Consider the following 20,296-nt stretch of genomic DNA (forward strand, 5'->3'; position numbering starts at 1 on the left):
TACATGTCCATGTTGTTAGACGTGTCTGTGTTCTGGGGGTGTAAATGTAAATCCATAGAGAGACAGATCACTATGGCAATGGTGGGGGGGGTCACCTGTAGCCGCTACATCTTCAGTAATGAGCTCCCTTTCTGCTGTCTTCAGTAATGAGCTCCCGTTCTGCTGTCTTCAGTAATGAGCTCCCGTTCTGCTGTGTCTTCTGTAATGAGCTCCCGTTCTGCTGTCTTCAGTAATGAGCTCCCGTTCTGCTGAGTCTTCCGTAATGAGCTCCCGTTCTGCTGAGTCTTCCGTAATGAGCTCCCGTTCTGCTGAGTCTTCAGTAATGAGCTCCCGTTCTGCTGTGTCTTCTGTAATGAGCTCCCGTTCTGCTGTCTTCAGTAATGAGCTCCCGTTCTGCTGTGTCTTCAGTAATGAGCTCCCGTTCTGCTGTGTCTTCAGTAATGAGCTCCCGTTCTGCTGTCTTCAGTAATGAGCTCCCGTTCTGCTGTGTCTTCAGTAATGAGCTCCCGTTCTGCTGTGTCTTCAGTAATGAGCTCCCGTTCTGCTGTCTTCAGTAATGAGCTCCCGTTCTGCTGTCTTCAGTAATGAGCTCCCGTTCTGCTGTGTCTTCAGTAATGAGCTCCCTTTCTGCTGAGTCTTCAGTAATGAGCTCCCTTTCTGCTGAGTCTTCAGTAATAAGCTCCCTTTCTGCTGAGTCTTCAGAAATGAGCTCCCTTTCTGCTGAGTCTTCCGTAATGAGCTCCCGTTCTGCTGAGTTTTCAGTAATGAGCTCCCCGTGCCGCTGCGTCTTCAGTAATGAGCTCCCATTCTGCTGAGTCTTCAGTAATGAGCTCCCTTTCTGTTGACTCTTCAGTAATCAGCTCCCGTTCTGCTGAGTCTTCAGTAATGAGCTCCCTTTCTGCTGAGTCTTCCGTAATGAGCTCCCGTTCTGCTGAGTCTTCCGTAATGAGCTCCCATTCTGCTGTTTTCAGTAATGAGCTCCCGTTCTGCTGAGTCTTCCGTAATGAGCTCCCGTTCTGCTGAGTCTTCCGTAATGAGCTCCCGTTCTGCTGAGTCTTCAGTAATGAGCTCCAGTTCTGCTGAGTCTTCCGTAATGAGCTCCCGTTCTGCTGAGTCTTCCGTAATGAGCTCCCGTTCTGCTGAGTCTTCAGTAATGAGCTCCCGTTCTGCTGAGTCTTCAGTAATGAGCTCCCGTTCTGCTGAGTCTTCAGTAATGAGCTCCCGTTCTGCTGTGTCTTCTGTAATGAGCTCCCGTTCTGCTGTCTTCAGTAATGAGCTCCCGTTCTGCTGTGTCTTCAGTAATGAGCTCCCGTTCTGCTGTGTCTTCAGTAATGAGCTCCCGTTCTGCTGTCTTCAGTAATGAGCTCCCGTTCTGCTGTGTCTTCAGTAATGAGCTCCCGTTCTGCTGTGTCTTCAGTAATGAGCTCCCGTTCTGCTGTCTTCAGTAATGAGCTCCCGTTCTGCTGTGTCTTCAGTAATGAGCTCCCTTTCTGCTGAGTCTTCAGTAATGAGCTCCCTTTCTGCTGAGTCTTCAGTAATAAGCTCCCTTTCTGCTGAGTCTTCAGTAATAAGCTCCCTTTCTGCTGAGTCTTCAGAAATGAGCTCCCGTTCTGCTGAGTCTTCCGTAATGAGCTCCCGTTCTGCTGAGTTTTCAGTAATGAGCTCCCCGTGCCGCTGCGTCTTCAGTAATGAGCTCCCATTCTGCTGAGTCTTCAGTAATGAGCTCCCTTTCTGTTGACTCTTCAGTAATCAGCTCCCGTTCTGCTGAGTCTTCAGTAATGAGCTCCCTTTCTGCTGAGTCTTCCGTAATGAGCTCCCGTTCTGCTGAGTCTTCCGTAATGAGCTCCCATTCTGCTGTTTTCAGTAATGAGCTCCCGTTCTGCTGAGTCTTCCGTAATGAGCTCCCGTTCTGCTGAGTCTTCAGTAATGAGCTCCCTTTCTGCTGAGTGTTCCGTAATGAGCTCCCGTTCTGCTGAGTCTTCCGTAATGAGCTCCCGTTCTGCTGAGTCTTCCGTAATGAGCTCCCGTTCTGCTGAGTCTTCAGTAATGAGCTCCAGTTCTGCTGAGTCTTCCGTAATGAGCTCCCGTTCTGCTGAGTCTTCCGTAATGAGCTCCCGTTCTGCTGAGTCTTCAGTAATGAGCTCCCGTTCTGCTGAGTCTTCAGTAATGAGCTCCCGTTCTGCTGTGTCTTCAGTAATGAGCTCCCGTTCTGCTGAGTCTTCAGTAATGAGCTCCCGTTCTGCTGAGTCTTCAGTAATGAGCTCCCGTTCTGCTGAGTCTTCCGTAATGAGCTCCCGTTCAGCTGAGTCTTCCGTAATGAGCTCCCGTTCTGCTGAGTCTTCCGTAATGAGCTCCCGTTCTGCTGAGTCTTCCGTAATGAGCTCCCGTTCTGCTGTCTTCAGTAATGAGCTACCCGTGCTGCTGCGTCTTCCGTAATGAGCTCCCCGTGCCGCTGCGTCACGTCCTTTATGTGTTTCCTGTATGTCATAACATTGTGTCATTGTTTGTTTCTACATGTAGTTCTACATTGTGAAGGAGAACCGTGGCAACGAGGGGACGTGCGTCGGGGTGTCCCGTTGGCCTGTCCATGACTTCAACCACCGCACCACGTCAGACATGTGGCTGTACCGGGCCTACAGCGGGAACCTGTACCACAACGGAGAGCAGACCCTCACCCTCTCCTCCTTCACCCAGGGAGACTACATCACCTGTGTGTTGGACATGGAGGCACGCACCATCTCCTTCGGGAAGAACGGAGAGGTCAGGCTACTGTCCTCTCTACCCCCCCCCTAGTTCTGAGATGCTTTTCACCGTGACTGGCCCTTTGAGCCAGACTATAAACTCTTCCCAAAACAATTAAAACCCCATGATGTCTGATGGCAAGTCATTACAGTCTCCTCACTGAGAGAGATGTATAGACGATAGGGAGGGAGGGAGGGAGGGAGGGAGGGAGATAGAGGGGTAGAGAGATCAATATCTATCAGCAGGGTCCCTCCCCCATGACTGACAGTCTACAGTCTGAAACCTAGAGACTAGAGACACCAGAGTGCCCCCCCCCTAGTGACACCAGAGGGCCCCCCCCCCTAGTGACACCAGAGTGCCCCCCCCTAGAGACACCAGAGTTCCAGAGTGTGTCCCTCCCCCCTAGAGACGCCAGAGTGTCCCACCCTAGAGACACCAGAGTGCCCCCCCTAGAGAACACCAGAGTCCCCCCAAAGACACCAGAGTGCCCCCCCTCTATAGAGACACCAGAGTGTGTGTGTCCCCCTAGAGACACCAGGGTGCCCACCCCCTCTAGAGACACCAGAGTGCCCCCCCCCAGAGACACCAGAGAGCCCCCTAGAGACACCAGGGTGCCCACCCCCTCTAGAGACACCAGAGTGCCCCCTCCCCCAGAGACACCAGAGTGCCCCCCACCCCCCCCTAGAGACACCAGGGTGCCCACCCCCTCTAGAGACACCAGAGTGTTTGAGACAGTCTCTGCTGTGTTTACAGAAGCCTGTTATTGTTCTCCACAGGAGCCCAAGTTAGCCTTCGAGGACGTGGACGCCACAGAGCTCTACCCCTGTGTCATGTTCTACAGCAGTAACCCTGGGGAGAAGGTAAGACCACGCTGAACATAGAACCTAGTTCAACCTAGAGCCTAGTTAAACCCAGAACCTAGTTCAACCTAGAACCTAGTTAAACTGAGAACCTAGTTAAACCTAGAGCCTAGTTAAACCTAGAGCCTAGTTAAACCTAGAGCCTAGTTAAACCCAGAACCTAGTTAAACCTAGAACCTAGTTAAACCTAGAGCCTAGTTAAACCTAGAACCTAGTTAAACCCAGAACCTAGTTAAACCTAGAGCCTAGTTAAACCCAGAACCTAGTTAAACCTAGAACCTAGTTAAACCTAGAGCCTAGTTAAACCTAGAACCTAGTTAAACCCAGAACCTAGTTAAACTGAGAACCTAGTTAGACTGAGAACCTAGTTCAACCTAGGTCCTAGTTAAATCTAGAACCTATTTAAACCTAGAACCAATTTAAACCTAGAACCAATTTAAACATTGAACCTATTTAAACATAGAACCTATTTAAACATTGAACCTATTTAAACCTAGAACCTAGTTAAACATAGAACCTATTTAAACCTAAAACCTAGTTAAACATTGAACCTATTTAAACCTAGAACCTAGTTAAACATTGAACCTATTTAAACATAGAACCTATTTAAACCTAGAACCTATTTAAACCTAGAACCTATTTAAACCTAGAACCTACTTAAACCTAGAACCTATTTAAACCTAAAACCTAGTTAAACATTGAACCTATTTAAACCTAGAACCTAGTTAAACATTGAACCTATTTAAACATAGAACCTATTTAAACCTCAACTGTAAGGTCTGTTCAAACTACTCGTGTGTTCCATATATAAATGTGCATTTGCCGAGCACAACAAAAATGGTATCAAGCCAAGCATCACGCAGTCCTGTCATGTAAGGATAGGCAGGAGTAATCAGGTACCCCAAACAGACATCAAAACTCTCCATCTTCAACCAGACATCACATTTGTTTTCAAGCATCACACAGTCCTTCTCCCTAAACTCCTTTTCCCCTCCGTGCCCCTTTCACTCTCATTGCGTTCCGACCTCTCCCTCTACACACGCCGTGTGCTGAGTGTGGACACAAGCCCATTAGGCCGACACGCATAAACGACCATAAAAACACATCTAACTGACGGAATACACATGCTACATTCCCTTGACGAATGACGAATTAGAAATGGAAGTAGGGAAATATGTGCTCCAACAACGAGCTGCAGTTTTTGAATAATTGCGTCCCGTCTATTTTCAGCTTGTGCTACTTCGGGAACTGCTTGTGCGCCCCTCGAGTGGCGCAGCGGCCTGGTTCAATTCCGGGCTGTATCACAACCGGCTGTGATTGAGAGTCCCATAGGGTGTGGCGCACAATTGGCGCGGCGTCGTCCAGGTTAGGGTTTGTCTGTCACGGCTGATGTCCTCCTCTTCGTCTGGAGGTGTAGCAGGGATCGGACCAAAACGCAGCGTGGTTCGTGTTCAACATGTTTAATGAAAGACGATAACGTGAACACGACACAAAATACAAAATAACAAACGTGGCAAAAAAACGAAACAGTCCCATCTGGTGCAGAGAACACAAAGACAGGAAGCAAGCACCCACAGAATATGGCTGCCTAAATATGGTTCCCAATCAGAGACAACGATAGACCAGCTGCCTCTAATTGAGAACCAATCTAGGCAACCATAGACATACAAACTACCTAGAAAGGAAACAGCCCCATAAACATACAAAACCCCTAGACCATAAACACATAAATACCCCGTGTCATGTCATGTGACATTGGCCTTTGTAAATAAGAATTTGTTCTTAACTGACTTCCCTAGTTAAATAAAGGTAACCCCCCCTAAACGTAGACACGTTAGTTAGCCTAGCCTATAACCCATCTAAACATAGACATATTAGTTAGCCTAGCCTATAACCCACCTAAACATAGACACTTTAGTTAGCCTAGCCTATAACCCACCTAAACATAGACACGTTAGTTCGCCTTGCCTATAACCCATCTAAACATAGACACGTTAGTTAGCCTAGCCTATAACCCACCTAAACATAGATACGTTAGTTAGCCTAGCCTACAACCCACCTAAACATAGACACGTTAGTTAGCCTATAACCCACCTAAACATAGACACGTTAGTTAACCTAGCTTATAACCCATCTAAACATAGACACGTTAGTTAGCCTAGCCTATAACCCACCTAAACATAAACACGTTAGTTAGCCTAGCCTATAACCCACCTAAACATAGACACGTTAGTTAACCTAGCCTATAACCCATCTAAACATAGACAGGTTAGTTAGCCTATAACCCACCTAAACATAGACACGTTAGTTAACCTAGCCTATTACCCACCTAAACATAGACACGTTAGTTAGCCTATAACCCACCTAAACATAGACACGTTAGTTAACCTAGCCTATAACCTATCTAAACATAGACACGTTAGTTAGCCTATAACCCACCTAATCATAGACACGTTAGTTAACCTAGCTTATAACCCATCTAAACATATACACGTTAGTTAGCGTAGCCTATAACCCATCTAAACATAGACACGTTAGTTAGCCTAGCCTATAACCCACCTAAACATAAACACGTTAGTTAGCCTAGCCTATAACCCACCTAAACATAGACACGTTAGTTAACCTAGCCTATAACCCATCTAAACATAGACAGGTTAGTTAGCCTATAACCCACCTAAACATAGACACGTTAGTTAACCTAGCCTATAACCCACCTAAACATAGACACGTTAGTTAGCCTATAACCCACCTAAACATAGACACGTTAGTTAACCTAGCCTATAACCCACCTAAACATAGACACTTTAGTTAGCCTAGCCAGTAACCCACCTAAACATAGACACGTTAGTTAGCCTAGCCAGTAACCCACCTAAACATAGACACGTTAGTTAACCTAGCCTATAACCCATCTAAACATAGACACGTTAGTTAGCCTATAACCCACCTAAACATAGACACGTTAGTTAACCTAGCCTATAACCCACCTAAACATAGACACGTTAGTTAGCCTATAACCCACCTAAACATAGACACGTTAGTTAACCTAGCCTATAACCCACCTAAACATAGACACTTTAGTTAGCCTAGCCAGTAACCCACCTAAACATAGACACGTTAGTTAGCCTAGCCAGTAACCCACCTAAACATAGACACGTTAGTTAACCTAGCCTATAACCCATCTAAACATAGACACGTTAGTTAGCCTAGCCTATAACCGATCTAAACATAGACACGTTAGTTAGCCTATAACCCACCTAAACATAGACACGTTAGTTAACCTAGCCTATAACCCACCTAAACATAGACACGTTAGTTAGCCTATAACCCACCTAAACATAGACACGTTAGTTAACCTAGCCTATAACCCACCTAAACATAGACACTTTAGTTAGCCTAGCCAGTAACCCACCTAAACATAGACACGTTAGTTAGCCTAGCCAGTAACCCACCTAAACATAGACACGTTAGTTAACCTAGCCTATAACCCATCTAAACATAGACACGTTAGTTAGCCTAGCCTATAACCGATCTAAACATAGACACGTTAGTTAGCCTAGCCTATAACCCACCTAAACATAAACACGTTAGTTAGCCTAGCCTATAACCCACCTAAACATAGACACGTTAGTTAACCTAGCCTATAACCCATCTAAACATAGACACGTTAGTTAGCCTAGCCTATAACCCATCTAAACATAGACAGGTTAGTTAGCCTAGCCTATAACCCACATAAACATAGACGCGTTAGTTAGCCTAGCCTATAACCCACCTAAACATAGACACGTTAGTTAGCCTAGCCTATAACCCACCTAAACATAAACACGTTAGTTAGCCTATAACCCATCTAAACATAGACACGATAGTTAGCCTAGCCTATAACTCACCTAAACATAGACACGTTAGTTAGCCTATAACCCACCTAAACATAGACACGTTAGTTAACCTAGCCTATAACCCACCTAAACATAGACACGTTAGTTAGCCTATAACCCACCTAAACATAGACACGTTAGTTAACCTAGCTTATAACCCATCTAAACATATACACGTTAGTTAGCGTAGCCTATAACCCATCTAAACATAGACACGTTAGTTAGCCTAGCCTATAGCCCATCTAAACATAGACAGGTTAGTTAGCCTATAACCCACCTAAACATAGACACGTTAGTTAACCTAGCCTATAACCCACCTAAACATAGACACGTTAGTTAGCCTATAACCCACCTAAACATAGACACGTTAGTTAACCTAGCCTATAACCCACCTAAACATAGACACTTTAGTTAGCCTAGCCAGTAACCCACCTAAACATAGACACGTTAGTTAGTCTAGCCAGTAACCCACCTAAACATAGACACGTTAGTTAACCTAGCCTATAACCCATATAAACATAGACACGTTAGTTAGCCTATAACCCACCTAAACATAGACACGTTAGTTAACCTAGCCTATAACCTATCTAAACATAGACACGTTAGTTAGCCTAGCCTATAACCCATCTAAACATAGACACGTTAGTTAGCCTAGCCTATAACCCACCTAAACATAAACACGTTAGTTAGCCTAGCCTATAACCCACCTAAACATAGACACGTTAGTTAACCTAGCCTATAACCCATCTAAACATAGACAGGTTAGTTAGCCTAGCCTATAACCCATCTAAACATAGACAGGTTAGTTAGCCTAGCCTATAACCCACATAAACATAGACGCGTTAGTTAGCCTAGCCTATAACCCACCTAAACATAGACACGTTAGTTAACCTAGCCTATAACCCATCTAAACATAGACACGTTAGTTAGCCTATAACCCACCTAAACATAGACACGTTAGTTAACCTAGCCTATAACCCACCTAAACATAGACACGTTAGTTAGCCTATAACCCACCTAAACATAGACACGTTAGTTAACCTAGCCTATAACCCACCTAAACATAGACACTTTAGTTAGCCTAGCCAGTAACCCACCTAAACATAGACACGTTAGTTAGCCTAGCCAGTAACCCACCTAAACATAGACACGTTAGTTAACCTAGCCTATAACCCATCTAAACATAGACACGTTAGTTAGCCTAGCCTATAACCGATCTAAACATAGACACGTTAGTTAGCCTATAACCCACCTAAACATAGACACGTTAGTTAACCTAGCCTATAACCCACCTAAACATAGACACGTTAGTTAGCCTATAACCCACCTAAACATAGACACGTTAGTTAACCTAGCCTATAACCCACCTAAACATAGACACTTTAGTTAGCCTAGCCAGTAACCCACCTAAACATAGACACGTTAGTTAGCCTAGCCAGTAACCCACCTAAACATAGACACGTTAGTTAACCTAGCCTATAACCCATCTAAACATAGACACGTTAGTTAGCCTAGCCTATAACCGATCTAAACATAGACACGTTAGTTAGCCTAGCCTATAACCCACCTAAACATAAACACGTTAGTTAGCCTAGCCTATAACCCACCTAAACATAGACACGTTAGTTAACCTAGCCTATAACCCATCTAAACATAGACACGTTAGTTAGCCTAGCCTATAACCCATCTAAACATAGACAGGTTAGTTAGCCTAGCCTATAACCCACATAAACATAGACGCGTTAGTTAGCCTAGCCTATAACCCACCTAAACATAGACACGTTAGTTAGCCTAGCCTATAACCCACCTAAACATAAACACGTTAGTTAGCCTATAACCCATCTAAACATAGACACGATAGTTAGCCTAGCCTATAACTCACCTAAACATAGACACGTTAGTTAGCCTATAACCCACCTAAACATAGACACGTTAGTTAACCTAGCCTATAACCCACCTAAACATAGACACGTTAGTTAGCCTATAACCCACCTAAACATAGACACGTTAGTTAACCTAGCTTATAACCCATCTAAACATATACACGTTAGTTAGCGTAGCCTATAACCCATCTAAACATAGACACGTTAGTTAGCCTAGCCTATAGCCCATCTAAACATAGACAGGTTAGTTAGCCTATAACCCACCTAAACATAGACACGTTAGTTAACCTAGCCTATAACCCACCTAAACATAGACACGTTAGTTAGCCTATAACCCACCTAAACATAGACACGTTAGTTAACCTAGCCTATAACCCACCTAAACATAGACACTTTAGTTAGCCTAGCCAGTAACCCACCTAAACATAGACACGTTAGTTAGTCTAGCCAGTAACCCACCTAAACATAGACACGTTAGTTAACCTAGCCTATAACCCATATAAACATAGACACGTTAGTTAGCCTATAACCCACCTAAACATAGACACGTTAGTTAACCTAGCCTATAACCTATCTAAACATAGACACGTTAGTTAGCCTAGCCTATAACCCATCTAAACATAGACACGTTAGTTAGCCTAGCCTATAACCCACCTAAACATAAACACGTTAGTTAGCCTAGCCTATAACCCACCTAAACATAGACACGTTAGTTAACCTAGCCTATAACCCATCTAAACATAGACAGGTTAGTTAGCCTAGCCTATAACCCATCTAAACATAGACAGGTTAGTTAGCCTAGCCTATAACCCACATAAACATAGACGCGTTAGTTAGCCTAGCCTATAACCCACCTAAACATAGACACGTTAGTTAGCCTAGCCTATAACCCACCTAAACATAAACACGTTAGTTAGCCTATAACCCATCTAAACATAGACACGTTAGTTAGCCTAGCCTATAACCCAACTAAACATAGACACGTTAGTTAGCCTAGCCTATAACCCACCTAAACATAGACGCGTTAGTTAGCCTAGCCTATAACCCATCTAAACATAGACACGTTAGTTAGCCTAGCCTATAACTCACCTAAACATAGACACGTTAGTTAGCCTATAACCCATCTAAACATAGACACGTTAGTTAGCCTAGCCTATAACCCAACTAAACATAGACACGTTAGTTAGCCTAGCCTATAACCCATCTAAACATAGACACGTTAGTTAGCCTAGCCTATAACCCATCTAAACATAGACACGTTAGTTAGCCTAGCCTATAACCCATCTAAACATAGACACGTTAGTTAGCCTAGCCAGTAACCCACCTAAACATAAACGCGTTAGTTAGCCTAGCCTATAACCCACCTAAACATAGACACGTTAGTTAGCCTAGCCTATAACCCACCTAAACATAAACACGTTAGTTAGCCTATAACCCATCTAAACATAGACACGTTAGTTAGCCTAGCCTATAACCCAACTAAACATAGACACGTTAGTTAGCCTAGCCTATAACCCACATAAACATAGACACGTTAGTTAGCCTAGCCTATAACCCACATAAACATAGACGCGTTAGTTAGCCTAGCCTATAACCCATCTAAACATAGACACGTTAGTTAGCCTAGCCTATAACTCACCTAAACATAGACACGTTAGTTAGCCTATAACCCATCTAAACATAGACACGTTAGTTAGCCTAGCCTATAACCCAACTAAACATAGACACGTTAGTTAGCCTAGCCTATAACCCATCTAAACATAGACACGTTAGTTAGCCTAGCCTATAACCCACCTAAACATAGACACGTTAGTTAACCTAGCCTATAACCCACCTAAACATAAACAGGTTAGTTAGCCTAGCCTATAACCCATCTAAACATAGACACGTTAGTTAGCCTAGCCCATAACCCACCTAAACATAGACACGTTAGTTAACCTAGCCCATAACCCATCTAAACATAGACACGTTAGTTAGCCTAGCCTATAACCCATCTAAACATAGACGCGTTAGTTAGCCTAGCCTATAACCCATCTAAACATAGACGCGTTAGTTAGCCTAGCCTATAACTCACCTAAACATAGACAGGTTAGTTAGCCTAGCCTATAACCCACCTAAACATAGACACGTTAGTTAGCCTAGCCTATAACTCACCTAAACATAGACAGGTTAGTTAGCCTAGCCCATAACCCACCTAAACATAGACACGTTAGTTAACCTAGCCCATAACCCATCTAAACATAGACACGTTAGTTAGCCTAGCCTATAACCCATCTAAACATAGACACGTTAGTTAGCCTAGCCTATAACCCATCTAAACATAGACACGTTAGTTAGCCTAGCCAGTAACCCACCTAAACATAAACGCGTTAGTTAGCCTAGCCTATAACCCACCTAAACATAGACACGTTAGTTAGCCTAGCCTATAACCCACCTAAACATAAACACGTTAGTTAGCCTATAACCCATCTAAACATAGACACGTTAGTTAGCCTAGCCTATAACCCAACTAAACATAGACACGTTAGTTAGCCTAGCCTATAACCCACATAAACATAGACGCGTTAGTTAGCCTAGCCTATAACCCATCTAAACATAGACACGTTAGTTAGCCTAGCCTATAACTCACCTAAACATAGACACGTTAGTTAGCCTATAACCCATCTAAACATAGACACGTTAGTTAGCCTAGCCTATAACCCAACTAAACATAGACACGTTAGTTAGCCTAGCCTATAACCCATCTAAACATAAACACGTTAGTTAGCCTATAACCCATCTAAACATAGACACGTTAGTTAGCCTAGCCTATAACCCAACTAAACATAGACACGTTAGTTAGCCTAGCCTATAACTCACCTAAACATAGACACGTTAGTTAGCCTAGCCTCTAACCCATCTAAACATAGACGTGTTAGTTAGCCTAGCCTATAACCCATCTAAACATAGACACGTTAGTTAGCCTAGCCTATAACCCACCTAAACATAAACACGTTAGTTAGCCTATAACCCATCTAAACATAGACACGTTAGTTAGCCTAGCCTATAACCCAACTAAACATAGACACGTTAGTTAGCCTAGCCTATAACCCACATAAACATAGACGCGTTAGTTAGCCTAGCCTATAACCCATCTAAACATAGACACGTTAGTTAGCCTAGCCTATAACTCACCTAAACATAGACACGTTAGTTAGCCTATAACCCATCTAAACATAGACACGTTAGTTAGCCTAGCCTATAACCCAACTAAACATAGACACGTTAGTTAGCCTAGCCTATAACCCATCTAAACATAGACACGTTAGTTAGCCTAGCCTATAACCCACCTAAACATAGACACGTTAGTTAGCCTATAACCCACCTAAACATAGACACGTTAGTTAACCTAGCCTATAACCCACCTAAACATAGACACTTTAGTTAGCCTAGCCAGTAACCCACCTAAACATAGACACGTTAGTTAGCCTAGCCAGTAACCCACCTAAACATAAACGCGTTAGTTAGCCTAGCCTATAACCCATCTAAACATAGACACGTTAGTTAGCCTAGCCTATAACCGATCTAAACATAGACACGTTAGTTAGCCTATAACCCACCTAAACATAGACACGTTAGTTAACCTAGCCTATAACCCACCTAAACATAGACACGTTAGTTAGCCTATAACCCACCTAAACATAGACACGTTAGTTAACCTAGCCTATAACCCACCTAAACATAGACACTTTAGTTAGCCTAGCCAGTAACCCACCTAAACATAGACACGTTAGTTAGCCTAGCCAGTAACCCACCTAAACATAGACACGTTAGTTAACCTAGCCTATAACCCATCTAAACATAGACACGTTAGTTAGCCTAGCCTATAACCGATCTAAACATAGACACGTTAGTTAGCCTAGCCTATAACCCACCTAAACATAAACACGTTAGTTAGCCTAGCCTATAACCCACCTAAACATAGACACGTTAGTTAACCTAGCCTATAACCCATCTAAACATAGACACGTTAGTTAGCCTAGCCTATAACCCATCTAAACATAGACAGGTTAGTTAGCCTAGCCTATAACCCACATAAACATAGACGCGTTAGTTAGCCTAGCCTATAACCCACCTAAACATAGACACGTTAGTTAGCCTAGCCTATAACCCACCTAAACATAAACACGTTAGTTAGCCTATAACCCATCTAAACATAGACACGTTAGTTAGCCTAGCCTATAACTCACCTAAACATAGACACGTTAGTTAGCCTATAACCCACCTAAACATAGACACGTTAGTTAACCTAGCCTATAACCCACCTAAACATAGACACGTTAGTTAGCCTATAACCCACCTAAACATAGACACGTTAGTTAACCTAGCTTATAACCCATCTAAACATATACACGTTAGTTAGCGTAGCCTATAACCCATCTAAACATAGACACGTTAGTTAGCCTAGCCTGTAGCCCATCTAAACATAGACAGGTTAGTTAGCCTATAACCCACCTAAACATAGACACGTTAGTTAACCTAGCCTATAACCCACCTAAACATAGACACGTTAGTTAGCCTATAACCCACCTAAACATAGACACGTTAGTTAACCTAGCCTATAACCCACCTAAACATAGACACTTTAGTTAGCCTAGCCAGTAACCCACCTAAACATAGACACGTTAGTTAGTCTAGCCAGTAACCCACCTAAACATAGACACGTTAGTTAACCTAGCCTATAACCCATATAAACATAGACACGTTAGTTAGCCTATAACCCACCTAAACATAGACACGTTAGTTAACCTAGCCTATAACCTATCTAAACATAGACACGTTAGTTAGCCTAGCCTATAACCCATCTAAACATAGACACGTTAGTTAGCCTAGCCTATAACCCACCTAAACATAAACACGTTAGTTAGCCTAGCCTATAACCCACCTAAACATAGACACGTTAGTTAACCTAGCCTATAACCCATCTAAACATAGACAGGTTAGTTAGCCTAGCCTATAACCCATCTAAACATAGACAGGTTAGTTAGCCTAGCCTATAACCCACATAAACATAGACGCGTTAGTTAGCCTAGCCTATAACCCACCTAAACATAGACACGTTAGTTAGCCTAGCCTATAACCCACCTAAACATAAACACGTTAGTTAGCCTATAACCCATCTAAACATAGACACGTTAGTTAGCCTAGCCTATAACCCAACTAAACATAGACACGTTAGTTAGCCTAGCCTATAACCCACCTAAACATAGACGCGTTAGTTAGCCTAGCCTATAACCCATCTAAACATAGACACGTTAGTTAGCCTAGCCTATAACTCACCTAAACATAGACACGTTAGTTAGCCTATAACCCATCTAAACATAGACACGTTAGTTAGCCTAGCCTATAACCCAACTAAACATAGACACGTTAGTTAGCCTAGCCTATAACCCATCTAAACATAGACACGTTAGTTAGCCTAGCCTATAACCCATCTAAACATAGACACGTTAGTTAGCCTAGCCTATAACCCATCTAAACATAGACACGTTAGTTAGCCTAGCCAGTAACCCACCTAAACATAAACGCGTTAGTTAGCCTAGCCTATAACCCACCTAAACATAGACATGTTAGTTAGCCTAGCCTATAACCCACCTAAACATAAACACGTTAGTTAGCCTATAACCCATCTAAACATAGACACGTTAGTTAGCCTAGCCTATAACCCAACTAAACATAGACACGTTAGTTAGCCTAGCCTATAACCCACATAAACATAGACGCGTTAGTTAGCCTAGCCTATAACCCATCTAAACATAGACACGTTAGTTAGCCTAGCCTATAACTCACCTAAACATAGACACGTTAGTTAGCCTATAACCCATCTAAACATAGACACGTTAGTTAGCCTAGCCTATAACCCAACTAAACATAGACACGTTAGTTAGCCTAGCCTATAACCCATCTAAACATAGACACGTTAGTTAGCCTAGCCTATAACCCACCTAAACATAGACACGTTAGTTAACCTAGCCTATAACCCACCTAAACATAAACAGGTTAGTTAGCCTAGCCTATAACCCATCTAAACATAGACACGTTAGTTAGCCTAGCCCATAACCCACCTAAACATAGACACGTTAGTTAACCTAGCCCATAACCCATCTAAACATAGACACGTTAGTTAGCCTAGCCTATAACCCATCTAAACATAGACGCGTTAGTTAGCCTAGCCTATAACCCATCTAAACATAGACGCGTTAGTTAGCCTAGCCTATAACTCACCTAAACATAGACAGGTTAGTTAGCCTAGCCTATAACCCACCTAAACATAGACACGTTAGTTAGCCTAGCCTATAACTCACCTAAACATAGACAGGTTAGTTAGCCTAGCCCATAACCCACCTAAACATAGACACGTTAGTTAACCTAGCCCATAACCCATCTAAACATAGACACGTTAGTTAGCCTAGCCTATAACCCATCTAAACATAGACACGTTAGTTAGCCTAGCCTATAACCCATCTAAACATAGACACGTTAGTTAGCCTAGCCAGTAACCCACCTAAACATAAACGCGTTAGTTAGCCTAGCCTATAACCCACCTAAACATAGACACGTTAGTTAGCCTAGCCTATAACCCACCTAAACATAAACACGTTAGTTAGCCTATAACCCATCTAAACATAGACACGTTAGTTAGCCTAGCCTATAACCCAACTAAACATAGACACGTTAGTTAGCCTAGCCTATAACCCACATAAACATAGACGCGTTAGTTAGCCTAGCCTATAACCCATCTAAACATAGACACGTTAGTTAGCCTAGCCTATAACTCACCTAAACATAGACACGTTAGTTAGCCTATAACCCATCTAAACATAGACACGTTAGTTAGCCTAGCCTATAACCCAACTAAACATAGACACGTTAGTTAGCCTAGCCTATAACCCATCTAAACATAAACACGTTAGTTAGCCTATAACCCATCTAAACATAGACACGTTAGTTAGCCTAGCCTATAACCCAACTAAACATAGACACGTTAGTTAGCCTAGCCTATAACTCACCTAAACATAGACACGTTAGTTAGCCTAGCCTCTAACCCATCTAAACATAGACGTGTTAGTTAGCCTAGCCTATAACCCATCTAAACATAGACACGTTAGTTAGCCTAGCCTATAACCCACCTAAACATAAACACGTTAGTTAGCCTATAACCCATCTAAACATAGACACGTTAGTTAGCCTAGCCTATAACCCAACTAAACATAGACACGTTAGTTAGCCTAGCCTATAACCCACATAAACATAGACGCGTTAGTTAGCCTAGCCTATAACCCATCTAAACATAGACACGTTAGTTAGCCTAGCCTATAACTCACCTAAACATAGACACGTTAGTTAGCCTATAACCCATCTAAACATAGACACGTTAGTTAGCCTAGCCTATAACCCAACTAAACATAGACACGTTAGTTAGCCTAGCCTATAACCCATCTAAACATAGACACGTTAGTTAGCCTAGCCTATAACCCACCTAAACATAGACACGTTAGTTAACCTAGCCTATAACCCACCTAAACATAAACAGGTTAGTTAGCCTAGCCTATAACCCATCTAAACATAGACACGTTAGTTAGCCTAGCCCATAACCCACCTAAACATAGACACGTTAGTTAACCTAGCCCATAACCCATCTAAACATAGACACGTTAGTTAGCCTAGCCTATAACCCATCTAAACATAGACGCGTTAGTTAGCCTAGCCTATAACCCATCTAAACATAGACGCGTTAGTTAGCCTAGCCTATAACTCACCTAAACATAGACAGGTTAGTTAGCCTAGCCTATAACCCACCTAAACATAGACACGTTAGTTAGCCTAGCCTATAACTCACCTAAACATAGACAGGTTAGTTAGCCTAGCCCATAACCCACCTAAACATAGACACGTTAGTTAACCTAGCCCATAACCCATCTAAACATAGACACGTTAGTTAGCCTAGCCTATAACCCATCTAAACATAGACACGTTAGTTAGCCTAGCCTATAACCCATCTAAACATAGACACATTAGTTAGCCTAGCCAGTAACCCACCTAAACATAAACGCGTTAGTTAGCCTAGCCTATAACCCACCTAAACATAGACACGTTAGTTAGCCTAGCCTATAACCCACCTAAACATAAACACGTTAGTTAGCCTATAACCCATCTAAACATAGACACGTTAGTTAGCCTAGCCTATAACCCAACTAAACATAGACACGTTAGTTAGCCTAGCCTATAACCCACATAAACATAGACGCGTTAGTTAGCCTAGCCTATAACCCATCTAAACATAGACACGTTAGTTAGCCTAGCCTATAACTCACCTAAACATAGACACGTTAGTTAGCCTATAACCCATCTAAACATAGACACGTTAGTTAGCCTAGCCTATAACCCAACTAAACATAGACACGTTAGTTAGCCTAGCCTATAACCCATCTAAACATAGACACGTTAGTTAGCCTAGCCTATAACCCATCTAAACATAGACAGGTTAGTTAGCCTAGCCTATAACCCACCTAAACATAGACACGTTAGTTAACCTAGCCTATAACCCACCTAAACATAAACAGGTTAGTTAGCCTAGCCTATAACCCATCTAAACATAGACACGTTAGTTAGCCTAGCCCATAACCCACCTAAACATAGACACGTTAGTTAACCTAGCCTATAACCCATCTAAACATAGACACGTTAGTTAGCCTAGCCTCTAACCCATCTAAACATAGACGTGTTAGTTAGCCTAGCCTATAACTCACCTAAACATAGACAGGTTAGTTAGCCTAGCCTATAACCCACCTAAACATAGACACGTTAGTTAGCCTAGCCTATAACTCACCTAAACATAAACATGTTAGTTAGCCTAGCCTATAACCCACCTAAACATAGACGCGTTAGTTAGCCTAGCCTATAACCCACCTAAACATAGACACGTTAGTTAGCCTAGCCTATAACCCACCTAAACATAGACACGTTAGTTAGCCTAGCCTATAACCCACCTAAACATAAACAATAACCGTTAAAATACACAATAACATGAGTTTGTTAAAGACAGAGCGTATTGGCATCAGAATCATTAAGCCTGGGGCCTTCTCACCAAACAGATGATGGGGTCTTGATTCAGCAACATGCACTGTTCCATGTGGAATCATTCATCCATTTAGAAAATATCAAACAACATCCTGAATAAACTACATCCAACATCTGTGAATCAAAAAGAAGATAAATCAGGGTTACAAACCAACATTTTTCTCTCTTTCTTTTTCCCCCAACTGGCCAAAATGCAGCTGTTTCTCTGTCTCCGGGTAAAGACAGGTGTCTCACTGCTCCCTATAACTCTCTGTTCCAGGTAAAGATCTGTGATATGCAGATGAGGGGTACCCCTCGTGACCTCCTGCCTGGTGATCCTATCTGCAGCCCCATGGCCACAGTCCTGGCTGAGGCCACCACACAGCTCATCAGGATCCTGCACCGCACGGACCACTGGACACACTGCATCAACAAGATCATGATGGACAGGTTGCACAGAATCAAACCCTGCTTCAGAGACTCAGCCAACGGTACTGGAGGAGGAGGTGAGAGGAGAGGAGGGGAGGGGAGAGAGGAGAGAGGGGAGGGGAGAGAGAGGGAAGGGAGGAGAGGAGGGAGTGGGGAGGAGAGAGAGAGGAGGGGGGGGAAGAGGGGGAGGGAGGAGAGGGGAGGAGAGGAGAGAGAGGGAGAGGAGGGGGAAGAGGAGAGGAGAGGGGGAGGGGGGGAGAGAGGGGGAGGGTAGGAGAGGAGAGGAGGGGGGAAGAGGGGAGGGAGAGAGAGGAGAGGAGGGGGAAGAGGGAGGGGGAAGAGAGAGGGGAGGGTAGGAGAGGGGAGGAGAGGAGAAGAGGGGAGGGGAGGAGAGGAGAGGGGAGGAGAGGAGGGGGAGAGGGGGGAGGGAGAGGAGGGGGAGAGGAGAGGAGAGGAGAGAGAGAAGAGGGGAGGGTAGGAGAGGGAGAGGGAGGAGAGAGAGGAGAGGAGAGGGGGGGAGAGGAGAGAGAGGGGAGGATAGGAGAGGAGAGGGTAGGAGAGGAGAGGAGGGGGGAAGAGGAGAGGAGGGAGAGGGAGAGGAGGGGAGAGAGAGGAGGAGTGGAGGGGGGAGAGGAGAGAGAGGAGAGGTAGGAGAGGGGAGAGGAGAGAGGAGAGGGGAGGGGAGGGGAGGAGAGGAGAGGAGGGGGGGAGAGGAGGGGAGAGAGAGGGGGGAGGGTAGGAGAGGGGAGAGGAGGGGGGAAGAGGAGAGGGGGAGAGGGGGGGAGAGAGAGGGGAGGGGAGGAGAGGAGAGGGGAGGAGAGAGAGGAGAGGAGGGGGAGAGGGAGAGGGGAGGAGAGGAGAGGGGGAGAGAGGGGGGGAGGGTAGGAGAGGAGAGGGGAGGAGAAGAGGGGAGGGTAGGAGAGGAGAGGGGAGGAGAGGAGGGGAGAGAGAGGAGAGGAGAGGGGAGGAGAGGAGAGAGAGGGGAGGAGAGGAGAGAGAGGGGAGGATAGGAGAGGAGAGGGTAGGAGAGGAGAGGAGAGGAGGGGGGAAGAGGAGAGGAGGGAGAGGAGAGGAGGGGAGAGAGAGGGGAGGAGAGAGAGGAGAGGAGGGGGTAGAGGAGGGGAGAGGAGAGGAGAGGGGAGGGGAGGGAGGGAGAGGGGAGGAGAGGAGAGAGAGGAGAGGAGGGGGGGAGGAGGGGAGAGAGAGGGTAGGGTAGGAGAGGAGAGGAAAGGAGAGGGGAGAGGAGAGGAGGAGACACGGGGAGAGGAGAGGGGGAGAGAAGAGTAGAGGAGGTGAGAGGACAGAGAAGAGAGGTTGAGGAGAGGTGAGAGGACATTAGAGAAGGTAGGTTGAGGAGAGGTGAGAGGACATTAGAGAAGGGAGTTTGAGGGGTGGAGAGAGAAGGTGAGAG

At 44.3% G+C, this 20,296-nt stretch overlaps 1 protein-coding gene across 1 annotated transcript in view; it reads left to right on the forward strand.

Moving 5' to 3' along the window:
- The window catches only part of LOC135552207 (probable E3 ubiquitin-protein ligase HERC1), a 191,334-nt gene that overhangs the window by 93,204 nt on the left and 77,834 nt on the right, over positions 1-20,296 (forward strand). The window contains 3 exon segments of the mRNA XM_064983699.1: positions 2,521-2,760; positions 3,519-3,602; positions 18,737-18,962. Of these exon segments, the coding sequence (XP_064839771.1) occupies positions 2,521-2,760; positions 3,519-3,602; positions 18,737-18,962 (550 nt within the window).

This window comes from Oncorhynchus masou, chromosome 2, assembly GCF_036934945.1.
Source record: "Oncorhynchus masou masou isolate Uvic2021 chromosome 2, UVic_Omas_1.1, whole genome shotgun sequence".
Lineage (NCBI taxonomy): Eukaryota > Metazoa > Chordata > Actinopteri > Salmoniformes > Salmonidae > Oncorhynchus > Oncorhynchus masou.